At 35.6% G+C, this 14,602-nt stretch overlaps 5 protein-coding genes across 6 annotated transcripts; 3 read left to right on the forward strand and 2 right to left on the reverse strand.

The window, feature by feature from the left end:
- The first annotated feature begins 186 nt into the window (after positions 1-186).
- Positions 187-3,320, forward strand: LOC112904157 (formin-like protein 14). Its single transcript, XM_025973541.1, has 3 exons — positions 187-340; positions 1,606-1,775; positions 1,832-3,320. The coding sequence occupies exons 1-3, from the start codon at positions 323-325 to the stop codon at positions 2,664-2,666; spliced, it is 1,023 nt and encodes a 340-aa protein (XP_025829326.1). The 5' UTR covers positions 187-322; the 3' UTR covers positions 2,667-3,320.
- Positions 3,321-4,023: 703 nt separating this feature from the next.
- On the reverse strand, positions 4,024-5,758 carry LOC112904158 (multivesicular body subunit 12B-like). Its single transcript, XM_025973544.1, has 6 exons — positions 5,565-5,758; positions 5,375-5,485; positions 5,127-5,274; positions 4,737-4,962; positions 4,279-4,618; positions 4,024-4,225 (listed from the first exon to the last, which is right to left on the reverse strand). The coding sequence occupies exons 2-6, from the start codon at positions 5,456-5,458 to the stop codon at positions 4,133-4,135; spliced, it is 891 nt and encodes a 296-aa protein (XP_025829329.1). The 5' UTR covers positions 5,459-5,485; positions 5,565-5,758; the 3' UTR covers positions 4,024-4,132.
- A 413-nt stretch (positions 5,759-6,171) lies between these two features.
- Positions 6,172-7,540, forward strand: LOC108733426 (ribonuclease H2 subunit A). Its single transcript, XM_018464596.1, has 3 exons — positions 6,172-6,488; positions 6,546-7,058; positions 7,208-7,540. The coding sequence occupies exons 1-3, from the start codon at positions 6,320-6,322 to the stop codon at positions 7,480-7,482; spliced, it is 957 nt and encodes a 318-aa protein (XP_018320098.1). The 5' UTR covers positions 6,172-6,319; the 3' UTR covers positions 7,483-7,540.
- Positions 7,541-8,285: 745 nt separating this feature from the next.
- Positions 8,286-12,531, reverse strand: LOC108733425 (protein ROP). Of its 2 annotated transcripts, none has more exons than XM_018464594.2 (10): positions 12,302-12,531; positions 11,740-11,892; positions 11,529-11,681; positions 11,352-11,455; positions 9,822-9,970; positions 9,545-9,760; positions 9,162-9,474; positions 8,866-9,111; positions 8,619-8,809; positions 8,286-8,549 (listed from the first exon to the last, which is right to left on the reverse strand). In XM_018464594.2, the coding sequence occupies exons 1-10, from the start codon at positions 12,327-12,329 to the stop codon at positions 8,333-8,335; spliced, it is 1,770 nt and encodes a 589-aa protein (XP_018320096.2). In that variant the 5' UTR covers positions 12,330-12,531; the 3' UTR covers positions 8,286-8,332. The 2 variants fall into 2 exon arrangements, with proteins under 2 accessions (XP_018320096.2, XP_018320097.2); XM_018464595.2 differs by lacking the exon at positions 11,352-11,455 and adding an exon at positions 10,172-10,275 and having other exon boundaries at positions 12,302-12,329.
- A 207-nt stretch (positions 12,532-12,738) lies between these two features.
- On the forward strand, positions 12,739-14,542 carry LOC108733428 (60S ribosomal protein L5). The gene is made up of 4 exons (XM_018464598.2): positions 12,739-12,860; positions 13,087-13,511; positions 13,781-14,057; positions 14,302-14,542. Exons 1-4 carry the CDS (start codon positions 12,858-12,860, stop codon positions 14,494-14,496), a joined length of 900 nt encoding a protein of 299 aa, XP_018320100.1. The 5' UTR covers positions 12,739-12,857; the 3' UTR covers positions 14,497-14,542.
- The last annotated feature ends 60 nt before the right edge of the window (positions 14,543-14,602 follow it).

The raw sequence follows: 14,602 nt of genomic DNA on the forward strand, positions 1-14,602 counted from the left end.
ATTTTCGTTTCCTGATTTTTTTTGTCATGATTTTTCATCAACAATCGGTGGCACGCATGGTGTAAATTTATGTAAGTGTGTATTTGTTTGTTATAGGATCTTGTGGTGTGAGTGAAAGGTATTGTTATAAGTTTTAAGACAGACAGAAACCGAGGCATACAACTGAGCACCGCATTGGTCCGGCAGAGACCAGGAATCAATGCTTGGCTACCTTAGCTCCAGGACCTTGTAAGACCCCTTCCATAAAGTGACATTTAGACCTTATAAAAGATCCATCGTGACCCCCGCCTACCTCCAGTGCTGTGCCAATTGTTTCTGGACAATGATGTTGCTGAATTTTGTAAGTATTTTAATTATCTATAATTCACAAAACTTTTCCTTTTTTTTTTTGAAAAAGATTCAAATTCAAACCAAATGGGAGTGGTTGGTAGAAACTTATAGGAGTAACAGTTGATTTAATATATTTTTCTGCTTCCGAAAAACAAAATTAATTTTTTTGAAAAGTTTCAGAAGCAAATAAATTTTTTATATTGTTTGCATTAAAATTATTAAATTCAAATAAAAATTTAAATAGGAATGAATATTGTAGACGATATAATTTTTTTTTGTTTTGTTTGGTCAATTAGTATAGTAGTAGTAGTAGTAATAGTGGTATTAGTAATTAATTTGCGTAATTAAACTATTTTCGGGTACCATATGGAAACCGGCATTTATTGGTACCATAAAACCACATGAAGAAAGCAGTGCAATCTAATTTACATTGGGCATATTTATGTCGACCTTGGTGCAACCACGTCTGAATGTCAATTTTCTACTTACAATTACATATGTACCTTGCTTTTTTAAACAATACCTTTATACAAAAGGGCATTAATGTTAACACGGTACTTCTCGAAAATTGCTTTCGAAACGAAAACGTCTACTTAATTTAATTGTTTGTTTTCCCAAACAACTTTCCAAAAATATGTCTCAATAAAATCAGGAAGCCTTTAAACAATGTATAATAATTAATTTTACTCGAATTGCAAGGTAATCAAAAATAATTTAATTGCGTACGTTAAGTGAACATATACATTGTCGCATTTAACCAATAAATAATATAAATAGATACCTACATAGCAAAAAGAGACAAGGACAAGGGTTCTCAACTTAAGTTTCTTTTTTTGTCGGAAAGTGGTTTCACTGTCGCGTTTCTGGCCAAAGAACAAAATACTTTCGTAATTACGTAAAATTAGACCACCTTATACATTACATACTGCATGCATAAATACACATGTAAAATCGAAATAACATTTTATTAATCGTTAAGTACCCTACACTTAAATGTCAAATGGCCGATTTAAGTAGAAACACACCTTAATATTATGCAGAAATAAAATATACTTTTACGTTTCTTTAATGCGATTTCGCAGTCGAAATAAATCATTTAACTGATCTACTTTTATAAAATTTGTATCGAAAGACCTTCAAAAGATGCCCCGATTTGTCACCGAGTCGACCTTTGTAGATCATTAAAAATGAATTAATACTTTTGAATTTCTGAGGCCCCTCATTAAAACTCGATTACTACTTTTGTTAATTGATTATTTTTTTTGAATTCTAAAGGTACTAGTGGCCAGCCTGCTGGTTGGAGCTTTAGGTCAAAGGGATTATCTGGATGAACCTCTGCGAGCACCACCACCAAGGAGACCAGCGCCAGCTAGAATAGACCCTGACTATTCCGGACCCGCGGCTCCTAGACCCACGCCTGTTCCTATTTTAAAACAAATCAACAGGTACTTGTCCTACCATTTGTTAGTACCTAATCAATTATTAATTTAATTACTTTTAGGCACAACGAAGATGGTTCGTACACCTACGGTTACGAAAGTGCCGATGGGTCGTTCAAAATTGAGACCAAACTACCAACAGGGGAAGTGAAGGGTAAATATGGTTTTATCGATGACGTAGGCAAAGTGAGGGTTGTGGAATACGGTGCGACCAAATATGGTTTTGAACCGTCCGGTGAAGGTATAACTGTAGCTCCGCCAACTTTGGTCGACGACACCACACACAAGGATGGTACCTTGAAAGCGGAATATGCCGACGATCTCTACGAACCTGCCGCACCAGCCCCTAAGAGCAAATACCAAAACTATCCTCAAAACTTCCCATCAAGAAATGTTGCGCCGCAATCATTCCAGCCGGCGCCACCAAGGCCAAAGCCACAGCAATATGCACCATTGCCACCCCCACCACCAGCCCCACAAAGAAATTTCGGGCCCGCGCCTCCTCGACCCAACATTCCAGGAGCATCTCTTGCCCTTGATTTTGGAGGACCCGCACGAGCATCTCCTGCACCCGCTAGACCTCAGGCACCTCGTCAATCATTCCAACCGGAAGCAGTCCCAATAGAAGAGGACAATTACGAGCAAGATCTTCCGGTACCACCAAGGCCAAAAGTCACATACGCACGACCAGCACCCCCACCACCAAGACCCCAACAGCCTTCCTTCCAGCCTGATTCCGACTTTGGACCACCACCACAGCGACCTGCGCACAGACCAGCAGCAGTTACAAGGCAAATAGGAAGCGGACCCGGAATTTTGGATCAGCTGGCCAAGGACTATGCACTTCCGGCCAACGGAGGAGCTCCCCTTCATGATATCAGCTTCGGTTACTACTAGTACTGGTGTTGTAAGTGGGGGAACAATTATGAAAATGTAGTAAATAATTTGCGTTACATGAGAGAAAGTCAACCTTGTGGTGCCCTTGATGTGAGTTGTTTCCATTGTCAGACTTTATATCACATATGTAGGTAAAGTTCTAAACTACCTTTTCGATGTATTCGCGTGATAAAATGAGTATTGGTAAAATCAAATTTTCTTTCGCTGAAAAAATTCTCCTATTCTTTTATTTCTTCATGGGGAAGTATTTTTATTTTTCTTCCGATTGAGCAACTCTCTTTCTTGCTTCTATCCAGTTTCATTACCACTTCTACTTCACTATTAGTTTCTTTTGATTAGGTGCTGATGCTTCTTTAAATTTGTTTTTATTGTATTTTATTTAACTGTTTGTCTTTCAATATGTTTAACTATCTTAAGAATTTCTGATGTATAATCGGGTCCGTGTACATGGGTAGTCATACTTATGGTATTTTTATTTATGTATTTTAATATTGTGTAATACCTTTCCCGTTCGCAGACTGTTACGTTTTATATGTAAGTACGTATAGCATTGATTGTATGCTGGCGTGTGCCCGTGTATTTTACTATTACATAGGCGTCAATATGTTGTAGAGCTGTTTTAATAAAGAAAAAAATTATAAAATACCTACTCGACGTCAGTGTGTCTTATTGGGTGTGGCACCACTATCTCAAGGCTGACCGATCAACTATCTTTTTCACAAAACATTAAACAAAAGAAATGCGTTAAGTAGTCCAGAGGTTAGAAAGCTATTTGGATACCAACGTTGGTAATTATTTATTACACCCACGTTCTCTTTTCGGTTAGGTACAATAGGTACCGGACGCAAGCAAAGAATTTCAAATATTTACATATTTACACGATACTTATACAGTTGTTTTATGTTTTATTCCTATTCTGTTACCATCAAATTATAAAAAAAGGGAAAACGGATCGTCTTCCCAAGGTAATTACGGCACAAGGGTGCCATTGGAATCTCTTTAGTCGCCTTTTACGACACGTCGAGACAACGGTGAGGCTATTCTAATCACCCGACCTCACACGGGTACCATTTTATAAGATCTTTTTTACATAAGCGAAATCACATACATATTATAACCTAAAAGTGCAGATTCTTTTTTACCCTTTTAGACTTAAGAGAACGACCAATATAAAATTTTTCCAACCAAAACTTTTAATGTGTTTTTATTATTACAAAGGAAACTAACAAAAAAAATGCAGTGTTTCTACACTAAAATTGTATTTATTGTAAATTCACTCATTCCGAATATCACGCTCAGTACAAATTCCTATACAATAATTTAAACTATGACAATGAAACTGAAACAATCGACAATATATAGGAAAAATGTATAATTAATGTTACCTATCAATACAAATTTGATAAAACTACAAAACTTATAATTATTTTGGCCTTAAACGTTTCAAAAAAGAAAAAATTTAAACGTTAAGTTGCAGCCTGTCTTTCCAAGCTAAAGTTATAGTTGTACTGTTTTTCCAATTGTTGTAAACTTTTCTCTGTAATAAAAGGTATCTGGGCCTAAAATAAACCCAGTTAGTTAACAGAACCAACAATTAGTCAAAAATATTTACCGCTTCTTTTCCGTATGAAGTCATAAACTTAGGATTTAAAACAAATGGAACTCCCGCCAGTTCTTGATGCATAGTATTGGTTAGTGTTTGATGAGAATTAATTGGGGGATAAGGTGCTGGTAATGGTGGTTGAGGAGCTGCTCTGGAAGGAACCGGAGGAATATATCCGGGCTTAAGAATTTCATAATCGTGATCGTCATCGAGATTCGGATAAACATCTGATGTTTTAGAATTGTCCGTGTTCCTCCTGTTTATGTCGTTCTTATTTGCTGGACTCGATGGATTTTGGTAATCCTGAACGTTGCCCATCTTATAACAAATAGTCACTCCGTTAATTTCCCTAAAAGGAATTAATAAATTACAAGTACGTAGAGTCACGTATTAAACAACGAAAGTATGCTATACTCAAGCGAGCGATATCTAGCGGAGAGTGGAAGAAATATTTCGCGGGGACTTACCCAGCTAGATCGAAACCCTCCGGTGCTTTTTTTAGACGACTACAAACTATTATATCGGTTACAGCAGAAGACGTACTATTTAATGATGCTAGTTTGTAACAAAGTTGCTTTTTACGCCAAGCTTTTTGATCGGTATCGACAGTTTTGTAGAGTAAACTATAACCTTCAGGTGGCGCTGCTTTTTCATTTATTATACTGACTTCCTGAACCACAAATCCAGGAATACCTATTTACAGCAATTTATAATAGATAGATAAGAGTGATTATTTACAGAAAACTGCAAATAGTGTAACAAATAGTTTAGATTTTAGGTTATGCATGAATTAGGACTACTTTATTTTTCTTTTGTATTTCAACCCAGCATCCCAAATAACAAAAGACAGATCATACCTTCGGTTTTTGAGAGGCACAAATATCTGGCAGTCTTATTTATTTTCAAAAATGATCCCTCTCTCCACAAGTCAGCGTCTTGGTCTGCGTCGTAAGTCTTTATGATAGGATAGAATCCTAGGGGGCACTTATCAGCACTATTGACAATCTAAATTTGGAATTTAAGAGTGATAATGACGTTCGTCAAACAACCCACTGTCAAAAATGTGTGTGGGTCCAAAATAAAAACAACAATCTCGTAATTTTACCTGAATTGCTGTCACAGGCCGGTCGTCAGGCAAAGCTGATGAAAGAGTATTCACAATTTTGTTCGATTGTGAATGTTGTAACATTATTTGTGATAATAGATGGTGTCTGAACTATAATACAAAACAAAAGTCACTGAACTGATCTATGAGTGTAATGTTAAAAATAGCCGACAAGTCTCTATTTACTTACTTCTAACGGTCATACTACTTTTCTACACTTTTGGAAATGAATTCCATGAAATAAACAGTCACTTTGTTTAAAACTTAACTACTTTAACCAGTTCTATCGCGATTTAAGTTTGCATAATGAATTAGGATGCGTTTAAACTCAGTCCTTTAAGTTCACAAATCAGTCTTTTCTATATGTATTAATATCTATTAAAATTTCATTAATTATGAGTCATGATTAGTTCTGGTTGTGACTATTGCCTCTGATCCTAGGATATTAACCATGTTGGAATTGAATTATTTCATTTTTGTTTGGAACCTACAGTGACATTTTAAAACTTTTAAGTTTTAAATTCCAAATAATCAAAGAAAAGTAGTTTCGACTCATTTATAGTCATACTAATAATTGCGAATCAGTCAATCAAATAGTTACCAACAGTAATCACAAATGCAATCATAGTCATTACTGATCAATTATTCCCAATATGGCCCAATCAGTAACAAATAGTAATAAAATGGTAACAAAACTTATTTAGCTTCTCGACATGTCATAGGATGGTCATAAGCATGAAAATATAGGCATAAGACATGTCAGAGAGATAGTACAATACTTAGTCCATAGATAATAGATCTACAAAGGGTAGACTTAGTCACATTCATGTTATTATTATCTTCACATACTTTGGCGCGAATTTACAATTTTGTAAAGAACAAAATGAAAGGAAGTTAACCTAACTTTGCTTTTCATACTCAAATCTGTTAAATATTTTCGAAACAATGAACGGAAATAACGATGATAACATAGAAACTATAGAATGTTTGAATGAATATTTATCAACACACAATAATTCTGAGCCATTTTCTTATTTTTCCAAAGTCCCCGACGACTGCAAAACGTATCCCTGTGTACTAGGAATCGATGAAGCTGGACGAGGCCCCGTCTTGGGTTAGAACAAAGCATGCCATTGTTTAACTATTTTTACATTTTAACTATTGACTGTAGGGCCAATGGTATATGGAACGGCATTTTGCTGTATCAACTCAATGCAAATCTTGGCGAATTTGGAATGTGACGATTCCAAAGCCTTAACCGAAGAAAAACGGGTAGAAATACTTTCCAACTTATTGAAACAACGTAATAAAGTAGGTTGGGGAGTGGAGGTAATATCCCCCACATTTATCTGTAACAGTATGTTAAGCAGAAGCAAGTATTCCCTCAATCGAGTATCCATGGACTCAGCAGTTGGTCTGATAAGAAAAGCTGTTGAAAATGGCGTTAATATTAACGCTGTATACGTGGATACAGTAGGACCCCCTGAAAAATACCAAGCATATTTGGAGAGCTTGTTTCCAAACTTCAAAATAACAGTTGCCAAAAAGGCTGATTCAACATATCCAATAGTATCAGCTGCCAGTATTTGTGCCAAAGTAACAAGAGACCAAGCTCTGAAGGTATGGAAATTTTCTGAAGATCTGGCTGAAGCTGCATCATCTTTTGGAAGTGGTTATCCTGGGGGTAAGTAAGAATTCAGTTTTATATCTGCAATTGGCAGTGCAAGATTCAGTGATCTTAAAATTTGGTATGGGGTAGGTCTAAAAGCTTCTCTTGTTTTAATTTTATGAAATAAAGAACAGTGACCATGTATTTTGGTTAATATTTTGCAGATCCGGTGACAAAAAAGTTCTTATTCGATTTCTGCGATCCAATCTTTGGATTCCCCCAATTAGTGAGATTTAGTTGGTCTACTGCCAGTACAGCATTAGAGGAATCTGCTTACCATGTTGAATGGGAAGCTATCGAAGAAGATGAAAAACAATCCAAGAAAAGCAGAACCCTGATGACCTCCTTTTTTAACATGACAAAGTCAGAAACTGATTCAAATGTTCAAAAACATAATTTTTTCAAACGCAGAAATTTATCGTCGACGTTAGAATTGTAATTATATTTATTTATATTGTACCTTCACGCGAATAATAAAATTCCTTATTTTTGCAGTACCTACAATATTTTATTTACTGATTAAATAGTTTTGCCTTACATATTCGAATGTAAACAAGAATTGCTTATTAATCAATCTACTTCTTGTATCATTATCATAATTATTACTATAACTTTACAGTTTTTTTACACAACAATGATGTGGCAGAAGTAAAACATGCTATTACTGAAATAGTCTTATCAATCAGCTTTTTAACGAAGTAACAATAATAAATAATTATTTCAAGTCGCACAAGCAACAAAAAATCGTCCTACTACATATTAAAGCCATCCTACGTAACTTTACAATCACATTTCCTTAAATGCTTTTTTTTGTTTACTGTAAGAGATAATACACATTTAGATTTAATAAAAGATAAAAATTCGCTTACTAACCCTATTTAATATTTATTATGAACGCACGGTAATTGTATTGTTAGTTATTTAATTAACAATTAACAGTAAGCTATATAGTATGTATTTACGTACCAGATACAGTAACTTCTTTCTTTTTAATGGAATAAATTACTTTGGTTTAGGAGGGTGGATTAATATTATAATGGGTGTATGTAGTTGGTGAAGAACGTTTTTTCTCCACATTTTAGGACTTCTATTGAAAGTTTAAAACCTTACAAAATCTAAATCACTTTGGTACCTAACTTTCAAAACATAAATTGCAGTGTCATTACAAATACTGTTAAGCTCTTTACCCATCATCTTCACCGTCATCATCATTATTTTTAATAACAGGATAAAACAAGGAAGAATGAGAAGACTGACTATATATTAAAAGAAACTTTTTTCATAGAGTTCTAGCCGCCTAGAGTGGCGAGTGCCTTAAGAAAACTCTCTGGTGTTAGGATGTGGGAAGAACCGATGATGACCTCCCAATTTTTAACCGCGTTTGTCACCTCGTAGGCACATCGGATTTCTGAAAAGCAAACCCCTCCCACAACGAAAACTATCAAACGTGGGACATTTTTTATCGTCTGCTGGCCCTTGTCTTTGTGCCAATGCCCATAGCGAGCACTGAAAAAGAAAAATTTGAAGACAATAACAATGTTAATGCAATATATTGTATGTATATTTGACGTGTACCTTGTTGGGGCATGATATCCTGTGGTTTGTGCTCGACTTACGTAAAAGGGGAAATGTTTCTGATCGAGTTTGTCGTCGATTGCATCCTCCATTACGTCCTTAATAACAGGTGTCCAACGTGACATCTGGTATGTTTGTTCAGTGATGCGCTCCTTTCTTGGAACTGTGTATTGCTTTTTTCTAATTCCACCCTAAATATGATTCTGTTACATTAACATTTCCCAAAATCAACAAATCTAATAATTACGTCTGAGATTACATTCACCCCCAAATACTGTAAGTTTGCGATTGTCTGCTTGTCCTTTATTTGCGCATGGGTGGCAAGTTTGGATAGGTTTTCGTCCGTGATACCATTTTTGGTCATTGCGTACAGTGCAATGATCCTCATTTTGTCATACTCGTTGGTTATCTTGGGATCCAGTAGTATTGGAACAATATTACGCATATGATCTTTAATTTTTTCTCCTTCGGCATCGGTGCCCATGGCCAAGTCCTACAGCAATTTCTTTAGTGGAAAATCATTTACCATTTACAAGGACTTACTTGTTCAACTTTACACAATTTATCCACATATCCTTGATATGCCTTCATACAGTCTTCTGCTAAGTGTAAATGAGTAGAATATTTAGAAAGTTCTTTCTGATATTGTGGCATTTTCTTTATCATTTGGGACAAATCCTTGATTGACTGTTTATCTGTTTGAGTCATGCGCTTGGAATCGGTGAACTTTTTCAAATTTTTGGTAACACTTTGAGAAACGACGGCGATGTGCTGATGACGCAATTCTACCCACAATTCGTCGTTTTCGTCAAGCAAAACTTCCTTCTTTTCAGCCGATCCCGCCGTAGCTTCATAGCTTTGTGAATAAAAAAATAAACACATAATTTTCATTTGCTTACCACAAATGTAAGTCAATTTTTTTTTACCGATATACGTCGTTTTCGATTGGTAATAAATCGTAAGCCATTGCCTGGAATGTTAATTCATGTAAGAGAGGCGATACACAATCGAACCCTCTGTCCAAAATTAAGAGTTGTGAACGAGCTTTTTCCGGTCCTTCACCCATTGTCGGTTCATCCGCTTTATAAGCGTCTAGTTTTTGTTGGATTAACTGTGCTAATTCTACATTTTTGTCCCAATCCCTACGTTGAAAAGTCATTGACACAATTTAATTATCTATGTTACGGGTAGAAACTTTCTTACGCTCTATAGCGCACTGAAGGGTATTCCCCGAGAGTAGCACAGAGGGTTGCAATCTGTTCGGCCATACGCTCCATATTGGCAGTTCTTGCAGCAGAAAATGAAGGATCATAAAAACACTGAAAGGTGTCGGCGCAATCTAATGAGAATACCTGAAATTTCACATACATATCTATTCCAAAAATGCGTCAGTTGTGATTGCTATTTTAAGCGTCACCTTAACGTTTAACGTATTTGAGTGGCATGCAATTTAGTTTAGCATAAACAACAAAGCAAAGATCGGACATCATAAACATGATGATTAACAAAAACGTAAAAAAGCGACATATAATTTCAAATTTCGTGACACACACCTGAGATTCGTATGGAAGAAAGGCGATATTGATTTCCTTCAATGTTTTTATTTTCTTGGCAGCGCAAGATTTACACAATTCATTGAACAATTCCTCCGGGCATACTAAACAATAAAACCATCTTTAATCTACTCAATCAATACCTAGAGGGCAGGGGGATTATTTAAATGAAGGCAAAGGGACCTAAACCTTTGAATGTGAGTCAGACTTCTTTTTGGAATGAAAATAAAAACATGAGACAAATTGGTAAAGGATTTCGCGGCTAGTAGGAGAACTGATGCTGTTCCGATTCGGGCCTAAAGGTCATCGCGGATTGGAGTTGCTTCCTAACGTTTCGTTATCATGAGTGGCGAACTTCAGAGATTCTTCCATCTCCTACGCTGGATGTGGACTGGTGCTATTAAAACTTTAGGAAGCAATACTAAAAAAAAAAAAAAAACTTGGGTGTTTCATTCCCACCAGCTACTAATGCTGGTTGGCGGGCAGTCCCTCTCAGAAGGTAAGGCGGAAGGCGCCCTCTTCAGCCTCCTTTCAGGAATCGTGGGAATGGGTGGGTGGTGGTTCGGGTGAGAAATATGAAATGGACGAAATGAAGACAGAAGATTACGTGTGGAATATTACTGCCCCAGCATTTGCCTAAGTGATCCAAGGAAACCACAGAAAAACTTGGACCAAGGCAGACGGACCCGGAATGGAACCGGCATTCTCCCGAATACTAAACAATGGACTAAACCACTAGGCCATGCCGCATGGTGGAAGCAACACCAAAAACGACAGCTTCTATACCCGAATCAGGACAGCATCAATAAAATAAAAAAAAATATGTTGTAATCTACTTCAGGAGATGTATAAAGTACCTATAACCAATAATACAGAAACCGAGAAACTGTCAAACTGATTTTGACTTGCGAACGACACAAGATAAAAAACATCTGTTTAAAATCGTAGTTTAATTATATTAAAATAAGCAGCTAGTATTTTAAAGCAAACAGTATTTTAGTTCATTCAATTTTTTTAGAAACAGTTTATATCTAATTTAGATAACTGCGCAAATCTGGTAAGTCTATTACTAAAACACATCATTGCCACCACCAACCCCAAAACACAATTTTACGCCTCTGCGTTTTGAGTTAGTTTTAATTAGAAGAAGCTAAAAATGCAGTTATATTTTTTTTAATACCTGATCTTCTACTGGTACAAATGCAATATTAATTTCCTTTAGGGCTTTGATAAATTTCGCGACTCTAGCCTGGCTTAGTTGATAAAAAAGATCATCAGGGCATGCTGAGAAGAGGTTCATAACAGCATATTACATAATGAAATAATAAATAATTTTGGAAATATATTTCTTAATCACCTTCTGTAAAGAAAACATGTGCCGCTCTATACATTGGGCGAGGCCCTTCGAAATCGTTTATAAGAGAGTGAACAGATTTTTCACTTGGAGTTATCAAATACACTCCCTCCATTGTCTGCAAAGGTTCGCGTCTTTTATTGATATCTTCCACCACTGCAAAACGGTAATAAATATTTAAAAATAATTGTTCTAATGGAGAAATAAAACTAACAAGTAATGCCCTCAGCTGAAATGTCGTGCATTTTACAACATGCAGAGACCATTCGCATTGAAAGTTGGTCCACAACAAGAACTCTCCATTCGACGTGTTTGGAAGGTCCATTCTTTTTTGGACCTTTGTACTTAATGACTTCATTCATGATTTCTGAAAAAAATAGTTACTGTTTTTCGCATCAATATTGGGGAATCCCCTACTACAATTACAAACAGCGACACCTTTTATCAATTTACACCTATCAAAACCCTTCTTAATAAAAATGTAATCTATTGTTAGTTTTAATAATGTCGCTCTTTTTGAATTGTTTTTAATAAATTTACTAACTTGTTAATTATTATAAACAAAGAATTTATTTTAAAGTAGTCTACAAAGAAATAAAGCGAAAGTTGTGATTGCAGAATGTCTCAATTTTGTTACACCCTCCATGACTCATAACAGCTGAAAAATGTTTCATACATGAATAATACCCCCAAATAAAAAATAACATATTGGTATATTTTAATAAAAAAAACAGTGCTGTAATGTACGAATGAATGGCGTCAAAATGAACACTTACTTTGACCCACTTGTCCTTTAAGTGCCATTTTGTTAGGTGTTTCTTTACTTCAAAATGCCTGTTATTGTGAATTTCTTGACACGAGTGTGAAAATCAATTCCAAAACACTTCCCAAGTTGCACCGTAAAAAGATTTATACAAATATGCAATATAATGTCAAATTAAAACGTTTTGTTCTGTGGTGGCAAGTGGTAATGTCTGTCAAATTCGTCAAAATAATTGTTAAACCACCATTGATTTTCTACATAATTATCGGGGAGTTAAATTGTGTATGAACACCTTTTCATATCTGTTAATAGACACCACATATTCATTATTCTAATTTAAGAGATTTAGAAATAACAGAAGCTTGGCTTAACATCACCACTCGATGCCTTGAAGGTAAAAGCTCTAATCTATGGCACCCTAAGGTAATGTAACCAGTTCCGTTCATAAATAAGGATCCGTCTGAACTTGTCTATGGTCCGTCCTTAAACTCTATGGTTCTTAACCTCAATTGTGTTTGTGAGGGTCTGAATAATATTGTGATAGAAAAACAGGAGTATATCACTAAAATATGGTAAGCTATACTAAAAAATACAGTTGCTAAAAAATTTATAATAAAAAAAGCTGAACATCTAGCGTTCTATTTAAAAATTTAATTTGGCAATTAAAGTGATGATGGCAGATATTTTTTAAAAACGGCATCTGTTCCAGCAATTACAGCTTAAAATAAAGCTTTTCACCCCAAAATTGAAGAGTTAATATTTGTATAATGTACTAACGCTATTCATTTTGTGTTTTAGGGGTTTGTGAAGGTGGTAAAAAACAAACAGTACTTTAAACGGTACCAAGTTAAATTTAAGAGGCGCCGCGAAGGTAAAACCGACTATTATGCCCGAAAACGTCTTATCACTCAAGACAAAAATAAATACAACACCCCAAAATATCGCTTCATCGTTCGTTTATCAAATAAGGACATTACATGTCAAGTTGCATATTCCCGAATAGAAGGTGACAAGATTCTGTGTGCTGCTTATTCCCACGAGTTACCTCGCTATGGCGTTAAAGTGGGACTCACGAATTATGCTGCTGCATACTGTACGGGTTTGTTATTGGCACGAAGATTATTGAAGCAGTTGGAACTTGACAAGATATATGAAGGTACTACAGATGTAAATGGCGATGAATACAATGTAGAAGATGTGGATAATGGCCCAGGAGCTTTTAGGTAAATTATTGTCTGTTAGGTTTTCAGTTACTATTGCCAGAAAAAAACTACTTCCTTAATGATGAAGTAAGCACATGCGCGTCATCTGACTAGCATTATTTTTGGGTAAAGTGTTGTGGTTTTACATGTTTTATGTATGTCACATCATTTCATCCAATTACTTGTTTTAGATATGATTGAAGTGCAATTCTGAATATTTTTTTTTTTTCAATTTTAACCAAAGGTAATTTGTGCATTAATGTATTAATAATTTTTTCTATTGTTTAAAGGTGCTACTTGGACGTTGGTTTGCATAGGACTACAACAGGAGCTCGTATTTTCGGAGCCATGAAGGGTGCCGTTGATGGAGGGCTCAACATTCCTCACTCTGTAAACCGTTTCCCTGGTTTTGACAATGAAGGTAAATCTTTAAAAGCTGATGTTCACAGAAGTCACATTTTTGGACAGCATGTTGCTGAATACATGAAATCACTCGAAGAAGAAGACCCTGAGGCGTTTAAACGTCAGTTTAGCCAATACATCAAGCTTGGTATAGCTGCCAATCAGGTATGTTTCTATACATATTGATTTATTAATCTGTAATTGCTCTAAGAACGTCCAACTTAATTACTTGAGCAATGCCATTATTCTCAAGTGTCGCAGTTGGACAAAATTATCAATGAAGTTGCTCCCTGTATTTTACCAGAAATTTTATGGTGATTTACTACAGGGTGACTTGAACATGATTTATTTAATTTTGCCTACTTAAAATGTCTTGTTATGAATTTGTTTTTTTTTTTGTTGCATTTAGATTGAGAACATTTATAAAAACGCTCATGCTGCCATCAGGGCTGATCCTTCACCACAACAGAAGGAACCTAAAGCTCCACCAGCGAAGAAGAAGAGGTGGAACCGCGAGAAGCTGTCATTGGCAGAACGCAAGAACCGCATTGCCCAGAAGAAGGCTTCGTTCTTGAAAAAATTAGAGGCGCAGGCTGAACCATAACCTGTTCTGACGTTTAAATAAAATAATAAACATCTTTAACATATTACCTGAAGTTTTTTATTACATTATTTAGCTTTTGGAATCCCAAAAGATTAATAATTATAAC

Source organism: Agrilus planipennis, unplaced genomic scaffold (genome assembly GCF_000699045.2).
Source record: "Agrilus planipennis isolate EAB-ADULT unplaced genomic scaffold, Apla_2.0 scaffold49, whole genome shotgun sequence".
Taxonomy (NCBI): Eukaryota; Metazoa; Arthropoda; class Insecta; order Coleoptera; family Buprestidae; genus Agrilus; species Agrilus planipennis.

Bases quoted from the DNA above. Each gene is read 5' to 3' on its own strand.
- LOC108733426 (XM_018464596.1), top strand. From the start codon at position 6,320: ATGAACGGAAATAACGATGATAACATAGAAACTATAGAATGTTTGAAT. The intron at 6,489-6,545 runs GTTAGAACAAAG...TATTGACTGTAG, and splicing joins TGGACGAGGCCCCGTCTTGG to GGCCAATGGTATATGGAACG. The intron at 7,059-7,207 runs GTAAGTAAGAAT...AATATTTTGCAG, and splicing joins TGGAAGTGGTTATCCTGGGG to ATCCGGTGACAAAAAAGTTC.
- LOC112904158 (XM_025973544.1), bottom strand. From the start codon at position 5,458: ATGTTACAACATTCACAATCGAACAAAATTGTGAATACTCTTTCATCA. The intron at 4,963-5,126 runs GTATGATCTGTC...TGCTGTAAATAG, and splicing joins GTGCCTCTCAAAAACCGAAG to GTATTCCTGGATTTGTGGTT. The intron at 4,619-4,736 runs GTAAGTCCCCGC...AATTCCTTTTAG, and splicing joins GAGGGTTTCGATCTAGCTGG to GGAAATTAACGGAGTGACTA.
- LOC112904157 (XM_025973541.1), top strand. The intron at 1,776-1,831 runs GTACTTGTCCTA...AATTACTTTTAG, and splicing joins ATTTTAAAACAAATCAACAG to GCACAACGAAGATGGTTCGT.
- LOC108733428 (XM_018464598.2), top strand. The intron at 13,512-13,780 runs GTAAATTATTGT...TATTGTTTAAAG, and splicing joins AATGGCCCAGGAGCTTTTAG to GTGCTACTTGGACGTTGGTT. The intron at 14,058-14,301 runs GTATGTTTCTAT...TGTTGCATTTAG, and splicing joins TTGGTATAGCTGCCAATCAG to ATTGAGAACATTTATAAAAA.
- LOC108733425 (XM_018464594.2), bottom strand. From the start codon at position 12,329: ATGGCACTTAAAGGACAAGTGGGTCAAA. The intron at 11,456-11,528 runs GTGATTAAGAAA...ACCTCTTCTCAG, and splicing joins ACATGTTTTCTTTACAGAAG to CATGCCCTGATGATCTTTTT. The intron at 9,971-11,351 runs GTATTAAAAAAA...GTGAAATTTCAG, and splicing joins TTGTACCAGTAGAAGATCAG to GTATTCTCATTAGATTGCGC.